This window comes from Cheilinus undulatus, linkage group 4 (genome assembly GCF_018320785.1).
Source record: "Cheilinus undulatus linkage group 4, ASM1832078v1, whole genome shotgun sequence".
NCBI classification, from domain to species: Eukaryota; Metazoa; Chordata; class Actinopteri; order Labriformes; family Labridae; genus Cheilinus; species Cheilinus undulatus.
The window spans coordinates 26136451-26157972 of NC_054868.1; the positions used below are offsets into that span (position 1 = coordinate 26136451).

General features: G+C 38.1%; 2 protein-coding genes across 9 annotated transcripts in view; both read right to left on the bottom strand.

Annotated features, from left to right (window-relative positions):
• LOC121509171 (phosphoinositide 3-kinase regulatory subunit 6) overlaps positions 1–14953 on the bottom strand; it is a 37239-nt gene extending 22286 nt beyond the window's left edge. For 3 of the 7 annotated variants that reach the window (XM_041786423.1, XM_041786416.1, XM_041786421.1), the window contains exons 1-3: positions 14866–14953; positions 1247–1331; positions 361–465 (exon numbers count right to left, since the gene is read on the bottom strand). Coding sequence is in view for 3 of the 7 variants with exons in the window: in XM_041786416.1 (XP_041642350.1) it covers positions 361–465; positions 1247–1268 (127 nt within the window). In the remaining 4 variants the exon portion in view is untranslated. Of the gene's footprint in view, positions 1–360; positions 466–680; positions 730–1246; positions 1332–2794; positions 2861–14198; positions 14330–14865 lie in introns of those variants that run through there. The other 4 variants (XM_041786419.1, XM_041786420.1, XM_041786418.1 and 1 more) reach the window with 4 other exon arrangements.
• A 499-nt stretch (positions 14954–15452) lies between these two features.
• Positions 15453–21522, bottom strand: part of pik3r5 (phosphoinositide-3-kinase, regulatory subunit 5) — a 30365-nt gene continuing 24295 nt past the window's right edge. For both annotated transcript variants that reach the window (XM_041786351.1, XM_041786350.1), the window contains exons 13-18: positions 20776–20869; positions 20206–20282; positions 19282–19375; positions 19005–19087; positions 18454–18569; positions 15453–16758 (exon numbers count right to left, since the gene is read on the bottom strand). In XM_041786351.1, coding sequence (XP_041642285.1) covers positions 16608–16758; positions 18454–18569; positions 19005–19087; positions 19282–19375; positions 20206–20282; positions 20776–20869 — 615 coding nt within the window. In that variant the 3' untranslated portion in view covers positions 15453–16607. The remainder of the gene's footprint in view (positions 16759–18453; positions 18570–19004; positions 19088–19281; positions 19376–20205; positions 20283–20775; positions 20870–21522) is intronic.

Here is a 21522-nt window from a genome sequence, read left to right on the forward strand (position 1 = left end):
TACTGCTGACACATCCAACTGTCACAACATGTCATTAACAAAAAACAGCTTCATTTAATAACTGTCTAGGGTGGAAAGGTTTACAGGGTGGATGCTTATGGATACAGAAAAACAAAGCTGGCTCCCTTTTGTCTGATCTGTATTTTAAGAAACACTGAGCAGTGTAATGTGAAGCTATCATCTGTATCGTATAAAGTTGGTCTTTGGTTGTTGCTACTTTTTAAAAAAACAGAATCATTAAGTTAAAGACAAAATCAGATGATCTTTTCAGAGCTGGAGGCAAGGATATGTTAAACCCCTAACAGGGCTATCTTGAAGCTTTTTCTTTGATTCGCGGAGTTCAGTTGGATCATTCTTTACCTTTGTTGAAACAGTCTAGAGACTGTTGTATGTCTGTTTCCCTGGGCAGCGTAGCCTGGATGCTGCGGTACAGCTCACCCTCAGAGACTGTAGGAGAGCAGCCAGCTAGAGGAAAAATAACAAAGTTTGGTAATAGGTTTTGTTATGAAAAATGTTTAGCTCACAAAGAAGCAGCATCTGGAGTTGACTTTTTAAATACAGATTGCATTTTCAGGCTATAGTCATGCAACTAAAAGAGAGCAGCTTTTTAATCATGCATCCAAAAGAGAATTTCACACATTTACTGAAAAGTGCATCATTGTGTCAGAGGAGAACTTTACCATTAGGCTGAGGTAGGCAATTGCTTTGGGCCCTGGACTACTAGGAGCCCTGTGAACACATAATTGACTTAACCCTTTCTCCAGCATCAACCTGTATTTTGGCTGCTTGGAATTTTAAGTGGTTACCAAACTCATTAAAAGTGTGAAATATTAAGTAAACTTAATGTCGTATTATAGTGGTAAAAGGCCAGCTGTAAACGATTCAATGGAAATATTTGTGTGAATTATATCATTGTTGTTTTAATTTTTAATGTCAAAAACACAAAAACAAGTCATTTCATTTAACTGAAATATTTTCACATATATTTTATAGTTATCATAGAAAACTGTTATTACATATATATTTGGACACTTTTTGAGAGGTTTAGGTTGGTAAAACATGACAGCAAAAACCTCCAAAATAGAACAAATATATTTTTTCTTTGAGTAAACTGTCATTTGTTATCAAAATAAACATTCAGACTAATTGGATGGGGTGCCCCCCTGGCTGTGTTCATCTGTGGCCCCAAAATTGTCAAACCTGCCACTGATGATTGCACATCTAAATGTGGTTTTGACGTATATACCTGTTGGCTCCATGCTGCACATACTGCTTGAGTTAACCCAAGGGGACTTGTTGGTCACGTTTCAGATGCATTGTGGGTATATCAGCTGTAAAAAAGAAAACATTGACAGGTTCAGTTTTGATATACATAAACATCCTGGAAACACTTTATAATAAAACTTACACAATACTAAGCACTGAAGCACTGAAACGTAAGTAACTAATCTTTTAAAAAGCATTATCAAGTTCTTAATGTATCATTTAAAAATAAAGTTATAACACCATTATAAATTCATTATTAAAGGATTGGTTACTTATTGGGTACTTATAGTGAAGAGATTATTAATTACTTTAAATGTAATTTATAATGCAGGGTGCATGTAGGGTTAGGATTACGAATGCTTGTTTACTACAGCTGTCTTTCTAAATAACATGATTTGTAGATGGTGACTTAAGCTTTACTAATGCTTCTCTAGGGCTTCAGTACACATTTATAGCTGTGTTTATATATGACATATACTAAATATCAATATGCTTTATAGGTGATGAGTCATGTATCTATTACATAAAATAAAAATCGAATAATTACAACTGTTAACACAAACAAAAAAATAATTTAATAAGAGACAAAACACACAAAGGACAAACAATTTGAATACAATAACTCAGAGATATGACAGCGTTAATTTAACAGTGTGTTGTAAAAGACTCAATGTATCTGGAGCACTAAGGTTCACCTGTGGGACTGAAAAACATTAGATCGGATGCAATAAATCAAACTTTTCACCGCTGAGCTGAAAAAATACTACAGAGTGCCTCAAGTGAACATTTAAAAAATGCAGGTGTTGCTTTGGGGTTAAGCTGAAATGAACCATACACACATTAACACTCCTACCAGTACACACAGGTGGTTTACAGGTGATGGAAGGATCAGTGGGCCCACACCAAGACACCCAGTAGTGTGAAGACGTGTTCCAACAATGGTCACCTATTTCAGCTTACTTTATTTAAAACAACCACAGTTTTATGAGTCACCTCTAAAGCCTCACTGTCATTTCTGTAATATTGCCAAATCTAGGCCTATGAAACTTGTTTGTGAAGTTCAGAGCTTGTCTTAAGACAGTGGAAGGACAAAACAGGAGCATGTTTTAAAAGAATTTAATGGAAATCATTCCTGACCCTGCGGCCCCCTTTTAGGTCATGACCCACCAGTTGAGAACCAAAGTCTGAAGACATTTATATACTGATCTGAAATTTAAAAAAGAGAAACTATAAAAACCCAAACAAGTAACTGATAAAGATGGTCTAATTCTCCTACAGATTAAACAAACTTACCAGTTTTGCATAAAGCATTAGTGTAAACAATAGAAATGTAATACATCAGCAAAAAAGCCTCTTTGTCACAAAAACAAGATCTGTCCAAGACAAAGCAACATGTTTTACTTCATGGAAGAGGTTAGCCAGCCATTCAAATCAAAACTAAATTTCCACTGTACACCTGCAGCAGCAGGAAAAAGCAGTGAAACTGCCAAAACAGATGTAAATCAGAGATTATATTCTACAAACTCACCTCGTTCAGTATAAGCACAGACCAAACACTCCTAAAAGGTCAGATACATCCTCATGCTATGCTCTCTGAACTGAAACTAAGTATGTGACGCATGCAGGCAGAGACAGGGAGAGATAGAGAGAAATAAAGAGAGAGAGAGAGAGAGAGAGAGAGAGAGAGAGAGAGAGGATGAGCTTCACAGCAAAGCAATGACAGCAGTTCTTTGCTGAGTGTATTTCCTCTTATGCACACAAATAAGCAGCTGTTTACTCTGACAGGCTCAAGGAATAACTACTTCATATGTCAGAGCATGGGCGAGGAGGAGGAAGAGAGTGTGTCTGTTTTTTTTAAATGTGTTGGAGTGTGTCAAAAAGTCATAACCTGTTTTTGTTAGGATTTGTTTCCATTGTTGGACCCCTGACTCATACTGGGTTACTCACTCTATTAAACTTTTACTTTAAATTCTGTTAATCTCAACCCTTTCTCTTACACACTCACTGCTCTGTGTCCACATGCTATGTGTGATTTAATTTAGCCCTGATCCCTCCAAGAAAAGCAGTACTTTGAAAAATGTTGCATTTACAGCGCTGTCTCAGCAGCTGAATGCTGCCTGTTTGACCACAGGCTTCCTGTTGTCTCTTTTACATTCACAATTTATCTCTCTTTCTTTCATTCCCACCTCTTTTCTCTACCACTTTCTGTCTGCATCTTCACTTACAGTATCTATCTGGAGTCTGGGGTGCACAACATTTGTCTTATATGATCATTTCTTTGTCTTTTCTAATCATACAATCAGACACAAACAAAGGCTTCGGCAAAATAAATGCATATTAAAACACAAAGCTTACTTTGTGTTCATAAAAAGACATGCAAAAGCAACCATATGCAACTCACACAAACTCACCAAACAGAAACTATCAGTGAAGTGTATGTGCAAACCAAATATGTCGCACTTCCTCTCCGTCAGAATGAGTGGGCAGATGGCGCTCTAAATTTAGAAACACACAGAGAGTGCGAGATATGCTGAATGAGAGTAAGAGAACGAGGAAAAAGAGTAGAAAAAAAACTTTAAAATAGCACCACCACATCACTCACGCACTGTCCAAATAACTAACTTGGAAATACCAGTCTGCATAAAGACTGAACAAGGGTTAGTTACCAGTATGCAATCGTGGGACAGGTTTATCAAACAAAATTGCCAATTTAAATGCATACGTTTTTAATTTTGTGTTGATGAGCCAACTTTAAATTGCTAGTGACAGCTCTGACAAAAATGGATATAGAAAATGATTTTGAGCTGATTAAGATGTGAGATGCTGCAGTCTTCTCAACCTCTATCAACACTGTTATCCAGAGTTGCAAAATCTGCTGCATATTCACAAATCAAGGTCAACATCTCCATCTGAACATTCCTACCATGGTTTTCATAACTGTCAGGCCTTTCTTTAATCACACATATTGTTTCTCTTCCCATCAGTGCCAGTAAAACCAGTCACACGGCCCAGATAAGTCTTACACAGCTCAGGGTTCAATGCTATTTTGCCTCATGCCAGTAACACAATCTTCCTCCATGACTATTTACAGTTAGTGTGAATAAGTTCCTGATCCAAGTTTCAACTAAAAATCCCTCTCCCTGTGTGCTGGCAGAGTGTAGCAGAATCTTAAACAATGATGCAAAACAGAAAACAGGAGTGCTCATTTCCATTCAAGTGTGCTGCCGTTGTCTCAGACAACAGGAAGGACCTGACGATGGCGATGTGTGGAAGTGCTTTCAGAGAGTGAGAGCAGTGAGGTGCAGCAGAGGAGGCGGGGTTGTGTATACACGCGCGTGGGTTTGTTTGAATGGAAATCCCCAACAAAGGGTAGCATTGGGGTCAAAATGGGTCTACACTATATTGCCAAAAGTATTCACTCTCCCATCCAAATAATTGAAATCAGGTGTTCCAATCACTTCCATGGCCACAGGTGTATAAAATCAAGTACCTAGGCATGCAGACAGTTTCTACAAACATCTGTGAAAGAAAGGGTCGCTCTCAGGAGCTCAGTGAATTCCAGCGTGGTACTGTGATAGGATGCCACCTGTGCAACAAGTCCAGTGGTGAAATTTCCTTGCTCCTAAATATTCCACAGTCAACCGTCAGTGGTGTTACAACAAAGTGGAAGCAATTGGGAACAACAGCAACTCAGCCACAAAGTGGTAGGCCACGTAAAATGATGGAGTCAGCGGATGCTGGGGGGCATAGTATGCAGAGGTCACCAACTTTCTGCAGAGTCAATCGCTACAGACCCCCAAACTTCATGTGGCCTTCAGATTAGCCCAAGAACAGTGTATAGAGAGCTTCATGGAATGGGTTTCCATGGCCGAGCAGCTGCATCCAAGCCATACATCACCAAGTGCAATACAAAGCATCGGATGCAGTGGTGTAAGGCATGTTTCCACTGGACTCTAGAGCAGTGGAGACGCGTTTTCTGGAGTGACAAATCGCGCTTCTCCATCTGGCATTCTGATGGATAAGTCTGGGTTTGGCGGTTGCCAGGGGAATGGTACTTGTCTGACTGCATTGTGCCAAGTGTAAAGTTTGGTGGAGGGGGGATTATGGTGTGGGCTTGTTTTTCAGGAGCTGGGCTTGGCCCCTTAGTTCCAGTGAAAGGAACTCTGAATGCTTCGGCATACCAAGAGATTTTGGACAATTCCATATTCCCAACTTTGTGGGAACAGTTTGGGGATGGCCCCTTCCTGTTCCAACATGATTGTGCACCAGTGCACAAAGCAAGGTCCATAAAGACATGGATGAGAGAGTTTGGTGTGGATGCACTTGACTGGCCAGCACAGAGTCCTGACTTCAACCTGATAGAACACCTTTGGGATGAATTAAAGCAGAGATTGAGAGCCAGGCCTTCTCCTCTAACATCAGTGTGTGACCTCACAAATGTGCTTCTGGAAGAATGGTCAAATTCCCATAAACACACTCCTAAACCTTGTGGAAAGCCTGCCCAGAAGAGTTAAAGTTGTTATAGCTGCAAAGGGTGGACTGGCGTCATATTAAACCCTGTGGGTAAGAATGGGATGTCACTTAAGTTAATATGTGAGCCAAGCTATGTGATTTAATTTGTATCACATCCATTATTTAATGACCAATTGTATTGAAAGAGACCAAGGCCTTGAAAAATGGCTTCTGCTTTATAATACAGGTGCATAGGAGAGGAATGAATCCATTAAAATTGCGAAAAAAATTCTTGTAAACTGGCAAAATTCCACAAAAACAGTGAAAATGTTCCAATATGAAAATGTTTCCAGTGTTTATATGCAATTTGGACAGTGGGCAGGAGTTTGTATGAATATTGGTGTCTAAGACTAGGGTTGCCAACAGCCAGGAATAAAAATAAGGAACACGGCACATGCATGCATTGTTAATAGATAACATTAGCATTAGCAGCATTTGATTTTGTCTGTAAAAAATAACATTTAACACTTAAGGAACCTTGTCTAGACATTCTTGTCAAATTTTCCCGGTCACTGTGGTGTTTTTGCAGTCTTCTCTTCCGAGCTACTGGTAGACTGCTCTCCCTGTCAGCCATGTTGTTCAAAAGCTGTGTTTCTGCAGTGACTTAGCAATCATGGGGCAGCAACACTGAAAATGTTTTTAATAGGTCAGTGACTACAGGCATAAACGAAACCTGATGCCTCTCATTGGTCAATGACAAGCACTGCACATTTCATGCAGAGAGACAGCTATCGACAGCTATGTAGTCAGATAGGTCAGATAAGGAACAAAAGGCGTTCCTCATCAATTCTGTTCATAACATCCCCTCTAGTTTCCAGATAAGGAATGATTCCTTATTTTAAGGAACGGTTAGTAACCCTACATAGGACTTCTATTGTTACTGTGGTATAAAAACCAGGGGTTTTCCATTCTCACTCCCCATATTTTCTGTCTCTCTTCAGCTGTCCCATCAGAATAAAGGCAAAAAAGCCCAAAACATAATTTCTTGAAAAGGAAAACAAACAGAGGTGAGAAGTAACTAATCACATTTACTTAAAATACTCTAAATGAACAGGGTTTTGTGTACCTGTGCTTTTTACTTTGTAACTTTAACTTTTATTTTATATTTAGGGGTAAGTATTATACTTCATAACATTTTAAAAAGTACCAATTACTGAGCTGAAAAAAGATGGAAGTAAAATCAAGGAGGGTATAAGTTAGTTTTCTGTCAATGACATAAAACTGTAAACTGGCCATGGCAGTTTATTAATGTGTGAATCTACATAAACAACCTGTTGTGAGTTTCATATTATCATGTCATTGCTGATAAATCAGGTCATTGTTTCTTCCTTAGAAGTTATTCAGTACTCATGACTTTAAGTAACCTTCAAATAAAATAGTTTTTACTTTAACTTGAGTTGATAAACGAGATATAATGAGAGATATAATGAGACTGCACTTATGAGGATAAAACCAGGGGTTCACAGTCACACTGTTATATATCGAAGGTTCACACACAACTGCAGTAAGTTTCCAGTAGGTGATGTCTCTAGTTCATTGCTAGCTACTGTTTTCACTAAACCGTCAGAAAATGATTTGCTTAAAAGTTGACAAATGCATTAACTTGAATTTTTTGGTGAAATTGAACAAAACAGCAGCCAAATCTTGTCATTCAATAACTGAGGTGTATAGGGAACACTGCATGTCACGTGTTTTTGAATGGCACAAAAGATTTAGTGAAGGCAGAGAGGATGTCCAGGACGATGAACGGTCTGGGTGTCCATGCACATCAAAACTTTCAGAAAACAGTCAACAAATTGAGCAAATTGTCGGAAATGATCGATGACTAAGAGTAAGAATGACAGCAGAATAATTCATTGATAAACAGACAGTTAAAAATTGCATGGAAATTTTAACATGACAAAAGGTTGACAAAGTTGTCCCACAATCCCTGATTAAAAGGAAAAACTCACACAAATTTGTGGCAGGAGCAATTACATGTGATACTTGGATCTTCAATTACGGTCCTGAGACAAAACAGCAGTCAATACATTGGAAAAACCATTATCACCAAGGATGAAGAAAGCACTGCAGAGCAAGTCCAAATTCAAGGCCATGTTGATGGTTTTCTTTGACATTAAGGGTATCATTATGGAGGAGTGGTACCAACACCATTACAAACAGGCTCTATATAAATGGCAAGAAAAAGTCAGGAGGAAGGGACCACAATTTTGGAAAACTGGTTTCATTTTTCATCAAGATAATGCACCAGCTCACACTGTGCTCTCAGTAAAGCAGCATGAAGGGCGTTCCTTTGCTCTGCTATCTGCTCTGTCTTAAGTTTGGATTTACTAAAAATAACAATCATTTTCAAGCACCAAAACTTCTGTAAACTTTCAGAGTTTTGTGCAGTTTGATCTTGTTTTGTGTCTGAAGGTGGAGATAGGGGTCATTCACATGCCAAACAAGGCTCTCCAAAATCTGATTGGCCTCAAAATCCTTAATAATGACTGGGTATTTGCTTTATCAGCCATTCATGGAAAGCTGTGATGTCAGCTCTTTTCCTTTAAGGATATTCAGTTGCTAAACATAGCTTAACCCATATTAGATTGTTTTTTTTAATAACTTTAATACACCAAAGGTGAGCTGTATTAAAGTAGAATCATATTTTTTGTATGTGGCCCTATGGGAAATAAAAGTTTGGACACTACAGTATAGTAAGGATTCATTTTTAGATATTTCTAAAAACAAATGCTGAAACAAACTTTCATAAATTGCCAAGAAGCCCCTAAAAAATCAACATTTAATTCAGTGAGAGCAACAGGGGATATCAATCACAGCGATTTCCTGTATCAACATGTTGGACAATATGAGGAAGTCCTCTTGGCGTGTGTGTGTGTGTGTGTGTTTGTCTGTAAACCCGACTGACCTGACCAACTGAGGATTTTTTCCTCTAAAGGGCACGCAAAACAGTGCAAAGTAAGTCTCAAAACCTGCAACAAACAGACAGATAAACCATCAAAAAAGACAGAGCTGACTGTGGAGGCTGCTGTTAAAATGGCATTCAACTATCAGGTCTGATCAGACATGCTGAGAGAAGATTTATGCTGTGCAGGGTGTGCTAAATCCATCAGGAGAGAAGAAGACAGATAGGAAGAGAGAGAGAGATATAAAGGGGTTTCCCAAGAAGGTGTGTGTGAATGCATGAGTGTGTGTTTTATGGTCTTGTTGTGGGGTCTGACAGTGATAAGTGGGTCAGCTGGTGCATTGGGGGTCAGCTGAGGATGTGGCATCAGGGTTGGATTAGGAAATATGTGCCAGCTGAAGAGTTTTGGTGCAAAAACTATGCAGAGGCACACACTTACAATGTATAGTGATGTACACTGCATGTTATTTAACGCAAACATCTGGATCTGAATGTCTTTATCCTGTACGCAGCCTCAAAAACTTGTCAAATTGGCTTTTTGTCCCTGCTTTTTATTGAGCTTTGTGCTTGAATATATCCTGACACTTGCTGTGAATGGTTACATCAGTGTTTTGTTTTAATGACAAGATCTATTATATGCATGAAACACTTCTGAAACCACTCTTACTGAAAATAACACATGAAGAACACACTGTTACTGTTACTGCAGTCTCCGGCTGACGACACTCACGATGATTGACTTCTTTCTTAGTCCAACTCTTAATGCATAACAAGGCACCTACAGTCAGTGGTAGACCAGCCAGTTTACTGTGGTTGGTGCTTTTGCTTTGATCAAAGTCAGTGAGGAAAATGAGCAAAGATGTGTCAAATATTTAATTAGCTTGTTTTGGCACTTGAACTTCCCAGACATTTAAACTTCAGTAGGATTCTGATAAAACTCAATGCCTCAATCTGAAAAATAAAGTTTTTTTTTTCAAGACTGTATTTAAAACAGACAGCATTGGTTCAATATTTGCTTTGGAGCTACCCGTGCTGCACAATAAATCACAATTTTATCAAGATAAATATGACTGCTTTCTCATTCAGAATGTGAACAGAGTATACTCTGAGTACTCAGAATAATTGTAGCAAATCCAGTGGTTAAATGTGATTTATTTTAGCTTTATTTTTATCTTTTCTTAAATATCCATGTCTAAAACAACTAAGTATAACTAGTACTGCACATGATTTTTTACTTTTTGGAAGTGTACACCTACAAGAGATTAAAAAAAAAAAAAAAAAAAACATCCTGCACACTGTCCAACATGCAAAAAGAGGGGGTATTTATTCACAATGCTTCAGTACCAGACCTTTATCAGGCAAACAGTTTGTTAAAAAAAGGCAGGGCATCTTAAACTGGACGTGGCCACACACCTAAAAACAACTTCTTATCATGACTTCAGATCTCAAAGCTTAACCTCCTCCACTCCAGCCTCCTCCTTTATAGAATAAATGTATCTATCCATATGGGGGTATCTAGCCATGCGCTCTTTGGAAAGTCAAAGCATGCTGCTTGACTAGGTGTTTAGTAGTCTTTCATCATGTAGACTCTCTGTCAGAAAGCTGCTGTTTATTCTTTGTTTTGTTAATTTGCAAATTGAGATCTGACGTCATGATGAGAAGTTGCAGGTACGTGGCCACTTCCTATTTAAGATGTCCTGCCCTTTTTAACTAACTGTTTGTCTGATGATCTAGTAGCCAAATCTTGCAAATCAATAGCCCCATTTATGTAAGTTGAGCAGTCTGCGGGAGTTTCCTTTGAACTGTTTGTTTGATACCTTGCCCAAGGATGCACCTGTCTTAAGAAAAAGATATGCGAAGCTTTCTTCCATGGTGTAAGTGTATGTCTGACATAAAAATACACTTAAAGGCACATGTAAATTTCACCAACAGAGGGCTCCCACTTAAAACAATAACAATATGACAAGCAGATATGCTGCTCAGCCACACCAACCTCAGCAGCTTACTTCTTGCTTTGAACTGAGGACCCTATTCAATAAAAACTGCTCTCTGTAAGGTGCAAGTAAACCAACATTTTGATATCAGTGATGAATTTCACATAAGAGGCAGAAAAGCTGTTAAAAGTGCCTTCTCTGGGTCGCTATTGTGAGTAGCACGCAGCGTTAACCAGACAGGCCACTTTTAACAGCTTTTCTCCCTCTTCATTTGAACTTCATCAAGGACACCAAAATGTTAGTGTACTGTTTGGCAATAACAGAAAGCAGGGAGCAGGTTTTAATGCAGCAGAGGAGGGTGTGATGGTCTCTTGAACAGGAAATGCCTTGAGGGGGCGCAGCCTTAGGGCGGTGGGGGTTGAACTTGCAATGGTAGAGAATAATCGTAGTCCATCACAAGTAAGCAGCACAAAACATGAGAAACATGACAAATGATACACCATTAAAAGCAGCTCCTTGTATAATTTCACATTATTTTATGTAGCTGCCTGTTACATAGCATCCACCATTTCTACCGCAATGCTAAACAAGTTGTGTGAGTCATGGTGGATCTGTCATGACAACCACAATAACAGGACATGTTCCATTACAACTAGAAAAAAATAAACTACAAACTAATAAAAATCACAGTTGTTGGATTCAAATCTCTTTAAAAATGTTTCAAATTGCAATACACATAAAAGGAAAAGATACTACACATCTCTTTTTTTCCAATATCATTCAGCCCTACTGTACATGTACCTGTTTTAAATCAGGTGCACTCTTTGAGTCTCACACGCTCTCTTCCACATTTTCTATTTCAGCAACCGCAAAGGACAAAAGGCAAAATCTAAGACTCTGCAACTATACTCAGCAACTGATGTGTGTGGAAACACAAGCAATGTTTCCAGACATGCTTGGAGAAGCTATAATTGTAAGGATGGTCAGTCTCGGTGTGCTGCTGTATTTAAACTCAGTGGATAAAATGAGGAGATCAGAGGAGGTCAAAGAAGGTCAGTGGCTGTAAAGTGATCCAACTGCTGACAGGATCTGCAAAGTGCGTCATATAAACATGATCACACATAGAGACAGAGAAACATAGACACATAACTGGCAGAAAATGTCCCATGAGGCTTGCCATGAAACCCACATACACAAAATTTTACCACGAGTTGTTATTTGTGTTCCTTTCAGTAGGGTGGAACCACAAACTAGAGATAGTCTGCAGCTGTCTATATTTTACACTTATGTGGCAAGAGCTTTGCACTCCAGGGCAGCATGGGTACAAAATTTGCATGGAAAATCAAGCCTAGGAATGCTGAAACAAACCACCCAATGAAGGTTTAATAGCTGATTCATCTGAAGATTACTTTGCCACACTAAAGTCTTACATTAACCAACAAGAGTGAGGCTGAGTAGCAGCTTCTCAGAATTGAACAGGAAATGTTCAAGAAAGGTAACTTCTACAATCAATTTCAAAAAGTTGAAGATTCCTGTTAACTTTAGATTCACGTTCCTGTTGGTTGCATCAGTGCTACAAATCTACACATGACATGTCAAAAACTCTAGCAGATACAGAGTGGACTGAAGACACAGTGCTGTTTGAGAATTATATCCATACTGAAATCAAATATTTTTCTTATTCATACTCTTATATAAGACATTATGTCAAGTGACCTTAGATGGCTTAAAATATTCTGGTCATTTGACTGAGTTGAAATGATCAAAGCTTCAGATGGGTCACACAAGTCCTGTGTCCTCATGGCCCACAGACATGTTGGAGTCTGTGTGACCCAGCCAACGTAAACCGCAGTCTCTCATTAATGCCACAGGGTAAATTGACTACAAAGGGGTTTATTGAGCTGAAACTGAAGAGACTCAACAACTCTTGATGTAAAAAAAAAATATGTCAAATAAAGTATACACTAAGATTCTGCTTAGGTTAAAAAGAAGAACCAGTAGCACAATGTTTAATGTAAAGGCGTCACTTCTATCTGCAAATGAACAACACAACAAAAGTTATTCAACAATTAAGATGCCTTTAGGATATCCTTCAAACACTTTTCTTTCAAGTGGCTGAAGTTGACAGTCTCATGATGTTGTCCCTCAAGGGCCCAAGTGGCACCACAAGTCGCGCCCTGTCCATCTTTCAGTCACTGGATGTTGTTTTGGCAGAGCAAGAAGGAGACAATGAACACATTTCATCAAATACTTCCTCTGCTCACAGTTAAAGAAATGTTTTAAGATACTTATTACAGCTGCTTAATAATCTAAAGTATTTTAAACCTAAAAATGTTAATATATGACCAATCAATCGAGATGTTTTAGCCATCCACAATAAAACCAAAAACACAGGTCTTTAGTTTGGGGGTTTTTGCTTCACCCTTTCCATTTAAATCTCCAGCCGTCTTTCCTAAATTTTAGTTTTAGCCCAGTTTAACTGTAATGTGACAACATGGAGCTACTGAAAACTCCAAATGCTTTTACATTAAAATTCAATTAATCAATCATACATTCACTGATGGAAGAGGCTGCTGTAAGAAAGGTATTATCAGTGTCAACTAGTTACTTCATACACTGCTGGTTCCGCCTTTGAAGCAAATAAAGGGTTCGGTGTTTGTTCTCCTGAGAAAACTCTGACATGTGGACTGAATGAATTTGGATCTAACTTTAAACCTTCTCATTAAGAAATTAAGTGCGATAAATATGCAAAAGAAATCAGGAATCAGAAAGGGGGCAAATACTTTTTCATGACACTGTACACATCCATGAAGAAGTTGTGGTTTAACAAGATTGTCATTTGTTCATTTTATTTCATTTGAACTAAAAACTAAAGTTAATTTCTATAAATATCCCATTACAAACAAGGTCAAGAGAGTCCAGCACTCAAGTTTGAAAAGCTCTACGTATGATTGCGTTAATAATACCTGCAGTCCTCTGTTTTTTCCCTTCCCTATTGTCAAAACCTCACCTCTAGCCCTGAAACATGATTTTCATATCACTTTCTTTGTTTGTAATGAGGCAGAAATTGCATGTAAATTATTGTGATGTAATTATATAGATATGGATATATGATGTATGGATGGCATTCTCCTGCGACCCCCAACGGGATTAGCGCTATAGAAAATGGATGGCTTGCACTCTTATGATAAATGTTTGTGATGTGAGCTGTTTTCCCCTTAAATATCTTATCAACAGTCTTGTCAAAGACTTGATCATCAGCATCCAGCTAATTGTCTCTCTTGAAACATTGTGTCACTATTTTGTCTCTGAGCTCACCCAAATCAGCGGTATCATTTTGATCTTGATAACAAAGCTATTATTTTAACAGAGCCTTCATCCAGTGAATGGCTTCAGCATCTTTTTTCAATCTAAAAAAGTGACATATAAGGATTTTATGTCTGCCTCACCATTAAAGCCAGTGTATACTATGAGCCCACTGTCCTTAAATGAAGCAGTAATGGACTTCTACAGTGGAGAAGGGTACCAATCAAAAAGAGACACACAAACAGACCGGAGACACTCAGCATCCCTTGACTAACCTCAGAGTGGTACCAGGAAGCTCTGATCATAAACACGGAAGCTGGAGGAAATACAGCTGTGCTCTTAGACTCCAAACAGACACAACAGAGAGCTCGGGCTTCAATCAGATCAGGCTGCCTTATCAAACCACCGTTATTATCTCAGGAGGGAAAAAATAAACCACCATTAGTCATCATTTCCCGTGTCACAGGGCATGTTGTTTGTACGTTTTTTTATACCCTGACTTGCGTGTAGTCTTTAGAAAGGATGAGGACCAAATTAGATAGCCTATTTACTTCAGGTGCCACACATTGATATCTCATCCGCATAACACACGAATTGTCCTCTGACAGGACAGCAGAAAATAGTCCACAGCTCATGACTAAGCTTACATGCATGAAGACCATCCTTTTGGATAATAGCCCATGAGTCACATCGCAAAAACTCTCTCAATATAAAAACACAGGCTACACAAGTCAACCCTGAAGAAAAAAAACACAAGTGGTAGTTATGAATTAAGAAAAAAATGCATGCAAGTTGGCGTATAATACCCTACTTTTACAATCATTATTCGCAAAATTATCGAGTAAGTCTTCCCCGTGTAGGAAGACGGATAAAACACCAAGCTAAAGCAGAGACATACAGAGTCTAAGACATGTTGAACATGTTGTATTTAAGGAAACGTACCTGCATATAGGTTGTTGAAGTGGCTCCATTCGCCCACATTAACAACTCTGCTTGTATCTCTCCTGTCAGCCCAATGAAGTCAACTGTCAGCCGACTGTAGTCATCTGACCACGCCCACCGCTGAAACTGACCAATGGTGTGACGCTTAAGCTTTTTAGTATGCTGTGGTGAAAATGGATTTGAATCCGGCACAAATGGGCAGAAAAAGTAATGAAATGTGGTTTCGAAAGTGGCGAAAATGGATATTAAGAGGCAAAATGGGTAAAAAAGTGCACAGTGTTAATGAAAGGGGGCAATAATTTTAAAGTCTCACAAATAAATATTCTCAACATCAGAACCCCATAATAGCTCGACACACTTTTTGGCTCCAAAACGTCTTGTTAACCAGGATGCTAGCATCTAAGCTACTGATCCAACACATACAGTGATGCTATCGATTAATGACACTGGGGAGGGCCTTTTAGGCTCTCTGGGTGTCACGTTTCCTCTATAACCAATATTTATGAATATGAATAGTATCTATGTGTAGTCAACCAACTGGAACAATACTTTCTGGTTATGGCACAAAAACAAGATTCACAGCAGGGTTAAGACATATTTTAATGAAAAATTTCAGATGAATGTATTTCATGATTCATATAATGAAAAACAATATTGCACTTAAATGTATTTACAGCAGATACAAACAGTTGGAGGAGAGCAGTGATGCAGGGGCATAATCTGTAAATCAAAGTACCTTATAATTTTCTGTATCTAATGTTTAAAGCTTTAAATTCTTAAATATTCTCTACAGTGTTATGATTTTCAGTCATAGCTATGGAATCAGAAAACTCTTAATTGGACACAATGATGGATTTTGTTTAAAATGTCCTTGTTAGCAACATGCTAAGTGCTATGAATCAGTTACTTTTATCGTAAAGGGTAGCATCCATTCATGTTACTCTATGCACCACCAATTACATATTTTATCAATGCAAAAGCACAGTTCTTTTACATACTATATTCTCATGACAGTATTCAGTGACAGTTGCAAGTATTGCCATCTCTACAATATTCAAGCAGTACTGTATATACTTCAACAGAAGTAAAAGTGCAACAGAGCCCCCTGCTGGCCACATTAATAACAACAGTAAAACTGTGACTTCATAAGAAATCTTTGGAGAAATATTTTCACAAAAACCCAGATACAATATTTATATATAAAAATTAAGTTACATTCACTTTTATACAAGTAAATATTTAACAAACACAATATTTACACATCATGTAAGTCCATAGTGTCCAATTTTAGGTAGAGTCTCATAGGGTAAATATCGGGCTGTGGGTATTTGGTTCAGTCTGGTTTTGAATAAGTTCTAGTCAGCATCCTGGCCCATGCATTATGGTGTTACAAGTCTGGTTTCCCTCCCTGAGATCCTGTAGATACACCCAGAGGAACTGAAACTTGTTAGTTGAAACAGGAGTAGTTCTCTTATGAAAATTAACAGCTAAACGTCATTCAAATTCTTGCATCTATTCTCATTATTAGTTTCACAGTTTTGTGCACAAGCCAGCCAGGTCTTTAGATTCTTGATTGGTCCTTCCCTCTAAATCCTTGTATTTTATAAAGAGCTCTGCCCCCAAGTGTTCATGTTTGTTTTGATGTGAACTTGACCACTTCCCCCTGCAGGCAGTGTCTGTTTTTCACAGCATGCAAACATTAGTGCAGTGAACCTTTCCTTTAAAGCTGGTGGTCAGCAGTTTCAGGGAAGAGCCCCGCTGAAAGTGACAATGGGCAGGCAGAGGAGGGAACAGAAGGTGGGGTTCAGAGGCTGAATTTGGGCTGAGGTCAGGAACTCTCTTAACTTCCAGTCGCTGGAGCTGTCAGGTTTATAGCACACTGAAATGTCACATCTGCATGGGACACAAGAAGACACGAGGTTAAGATAAATTACAGAAGTTACGAGGGTTGTGAATGAAGAGTGTAAAACTTTGAGGGTTTTTTTCCTATTAATGAGTGTTCTCAGAAAGGAAGTGGGTTATGTAGGAGGGTGCATCTGTGAAAAGAACCAACTGTGAGAAAAAAAGAAATCCAGCCTACCTGCTCTGTTTTTGAGATGAATATATATATATATATATATATATTTACCACAAAGGTAATACAGCTCTGTATGTACCCCCTCTTTATTAACACTTTATATGGCTTTATAACTTACTTTATGTGTGTTTAAGTATCTGAGGAATAAAGTTATTCAGTTAAAATAAGCTTTTGTATAGGATAAAGGCCAATCTGGAAACCTGTCTTTAAACAAAGATTGTTGATTGTTGCCCTTGAGAGGGTAGACGTATGGGCATCAGGTAACTGCTGGGTAAGCTGGGGTCTCATCAGGAAAACAGTGTGACAGTTCATACTAAAGGTGTATTTATGGCAAAAACCTGAAAATGTCTTATGAAAAAAATAATTCAGATAAGTTAACCATGCACAGGTAACATACATACAATGTTTTGTTTATACGTCATGTTCTACCTTCTACAAGCCCAAATGTCTCAATAAACCTCATACATGAATAAAAACACAAATGAGCTGGCACTTAATGAGATTCATGCAGTGAATCATGGTAAAAATCAGAATGAAACAAAGAACATAAACATCCTTACACAGAACTGGCGGTGCTTCTGTATGAAGTTACAACATAAACTATATATTTTTTGTACTTTTATGCATATGTTTTGGGAGAGTCCTCCAGTGGCCAGATCCTATATGATTGTTGCCTCCATCTTTCTGAGATCATTTTATCTATCTTGCTTGTTACACTTATTTTTGATGATCTTTCAAACAAAGGCTTGACAGAAAAGTTAGCCACTGATTTGTGACTTATGAGGCTCTTAAAGAACTTATGTGCATTCATCATCAGTTTGCAGTGGCTTTCTATGAGGTTGACTCTCTGCTTTGTTATTGCCAGAGGACACTCGCTTTGCCACAGATTTTCAAAATATTTAACACAGTTAAAGTTGAGAGACAAACTCTATAACCTGACTCATTTTATTTAAACACATATCTTTTAAAGACCTGCACATCTGGTCGAAAGGTTTCTGGGATGTTTTGGCCTAATATCATCCCCTGTTTTTGCTATAATCACAGATGGTTTTCCTGCATATACCCCATCAGCTGGTACTGATGCTGTGAAAATGAGGCTCTGAGCACCACAGTCACAGTGAGGAGGCGACCTTGGGAGAAAATGTCACTAACACAAGAATTATTGAACTCACACAGCCTCTGATGCCTGCTTTAATTGAAGCAATAATCTGTTCTGCATTGAACTGTACGAATTTGAGTGGACATTGCAATTTTACTGATAGGTGTTTTCATTATCAGAAACAGCAGGACGTCACAACTGGGGCTCTTCTAGACACAATCTACTGCATAGACTGTGGCTACATATGTGCAAAATGTCAGTATCTGTCACTGGTTATTTTTGCTTTTTCTGTACAAAAGAAGGAGTTTAAGACGCTTTGTCAATCGTTAAATACAGTCTACAGTTTTGACTAAACCATGTAGTCCTCACAAGTATTAATAAAATGTTTGTGTGTGTTAATTTAGCTTCACACCTGGTGACACTCTGTAGGATTTTTTTCTCATCCTGGTCCAAACAAACAGCAAATGTTGTGTCTCCAGCACCGCTGATCTGCACCTTGTCCACTTTCACCTCAGTCACACTCAGCTGCTACAGGAGGGAAGAGGAGAGAAAATAAAAACACATGGTAAATCATTAAAACCTATTTAGGACCAGTTTGCACATTTGTGTATAATTTTTGAGATATTAGCACTTTGCCCACATTCAGCTGATTCAGATCAATGCTTCACATTAAGAACTCAAGCTGCAATGCTCAGTAAACGCTATCAAGGCCAAACATCACGAGCAGAACACACGTGAGTCTCGACTATGTTGTGGCTTTTTGTTCCATTTAGCTGTCTGCTTGAATTCTTTTGTTCTCAGGAGGCTGTACATGAGATTCAGATGAGTTTGAGATGCAATCAAGACTGCTTCAAGGTCTCTGTCCTAAATTATCCGAAGTTTGCTGAGTTTTTTGTAGACTGGTGTTGCAACAAACTTTTTACCACAAACCACCAGATCAGACTGATGTTGTATCAAGCTCACCTGGTTGTACCCCTTTTTGCTTTTACCGCTCTGTCTCTTTAGGACCTCCGTCATCGTCAGCAGTAAATACTCCATCTTTGAGTCTGGCAAAGAAAGTTTTAATTAAATTATGATTATGTCTCTTAATGATAACTGCCTAATGCATGTATCGGACTGAGATATCAAGGGATTTAATAACTTTTAGATGGCACAACAGTGTGTACAGTTGATTGTTGAATTAAAGCAGCTAATGTGCCGTCTCAAAATACAATTTTTTTTTTTAGAGGCAACAGTGTACCTAGTTCTTCTGGGTTCTTGCAAGCTTTGGTTAAGTTCACTGAAGTACAGACTTTGGTTTCTTTCTTCCACTGGCTCCTCCCACTGATGACCACCTGCATGGGGAGGAAACGAAGGATACGATTAGAGCTATTTGGGAAAAACAACAAAGTAATAGCAGCTGCTAGCTAAAGAATATGAAAAGGGAACAACAAATCAATGGAAAAAAATGCATTCACCAGATATAAGAGACTTACAATTTTTTGCCTAAGAGGCAGAGTCTGTTTATATTATTACCGCCTATAATTTAACAAAAATGACATGAGCAACAATCAGTACCAAAGTGGTCTGTCACAGTAACAAAAGCAAACTGCACAAAGGAGCAGGAAAAAATTTACACTTTAACCTTAAGTTTACATTTAAAGTTAAAAGTGGACAGTGATGAGCTGAGCAGCAACACGGAAAACTGGGAGGAGGAGACCATTTATTTATTTATTTATTTTATCAACAAAGAAATCATTCCCCTTGGAGATCTAATACACACATCTACTTTCTGTCCACACAGAGAATAAAAATCAAAAAATCTAGCCCTTGATCCCAATCTCTCATCTTCTCTATACCCACTGAATGTATTATTTTTGTACAAGCAGATCATGCAGCTCTCTAGAGCTTCATGCAGGATTCACAAAGACAAAGACTGTTGCTTTGTCAGGACTCTTGCCCTTTGCTGTTAAGCAGAAATAGCAAGTTGTCAAAGCAATTTCATGTGTCATTTTTCAGTGAAAGGAGAAGTTATCATAACTGAAACCATAAACAAGGAAGACCTGAAACAATCTCTAAACAGGTCAGGTTTTTGATGATAAGATGTTTTATTCAAAAGATGCCATGTTAAGAAGAACTCCAGGATAAACTTTTAAATTTCACAATATCAGATCCACAATCTTACCCTGTTGTATAGCACCTCTAACATTAGTGGCACTGCTTCTCGATCTCCATCAATGCCAAACCGTTTACTGGCAGCACCTATGGAAAGACACATAAACAAACCCATAAACATGGTAATTATTACACATGTAGTTTAATACAAACCTGTGGTACTAAGCAATATAAACCCTTGCTGTGGAAATACACAAAGGTTAAGCTAAGTTTAGTGCCAACCTTTTCTTTCTCACAGTATACAACCAATAAAAAAATTCTTAGAAGTTGAGCAAAGACAATATACTGTGAATCGATGTGGTATCAGGCGTCAATTTTTCCTTGAATTTTGACTTCTCAAAGGAAATTAAAACTCACAAGTGCAATGTAAGTGGTGACAAATGAAACTTGAAAAGTAGAAGTGGACTGAATGGTTTTATTAGAAAAGCAGATGTTCCTCTTTCATAAATTAGTCCAGACACAACTTTAAAAACACTCATGATGATTCATTTCATTGCATGGAAAATGCAGAAGATGTTATTTTTTTGTGGCATGGTTGCTAGGGTCTGTGTTTGTGCGTGTCTGTGTGCGTCACACTCACCCATGGCCTTGATGGCTCGTGTTCCTGCAGTGTGACCCAACTCTAGTGAGTGGATGAACACCTCAGTCCGCTTCTCTCCACAAGCTAATGTCAACTGCAACATGAGAGATTCTTAATGAAACATCAGTTTGAGACAGAGAAATTTAACTTCTGTTAACAAAGTTTGTAAGGTATCTGAATGTCCATGTTCAGGAGATCATACTGGCTTGAAGGGGGTGAATATTTATGCATTTACTTGTAGAAATCAGTTTTCAGCTTGACATTAGTTTTTTCTGTTTTTGTTTTTGGTAAAAAAAAAATATATATATATATGTGTGTATATATATATATATATATATATATATATATATATATATATTCACCTGAGGACAAATGCTTGTTAGAATCAAGCAGTTAGAATCACAGTTTACCTTTACATTTCAAAGGATTGTAAATCCTTTAAATGTAGACCTTGATTATATTAAACAGGACTTACAGACATCAAAATTGTGGCAAGCTAAAACTGAGAGTGGCTTGGTAATGTATGAATGAACAGTGAAATTCATGACTTTAACTGTTATTATTAATTGTTATAGTCATAGTCACTTATAATGATATTTGGGGTTGGAGAGGTGATGCCATGGTGCTGCCATGTGGGCGTAGTGTCTAGTCAGATGTCGCCCACTGTTTTTAGAGTTTAGAAATTCAGGGTGAACATTGGTTGTTAACCACTGCTTTAAAATCTGAGGGAAAAAGAGATAGGTCTAA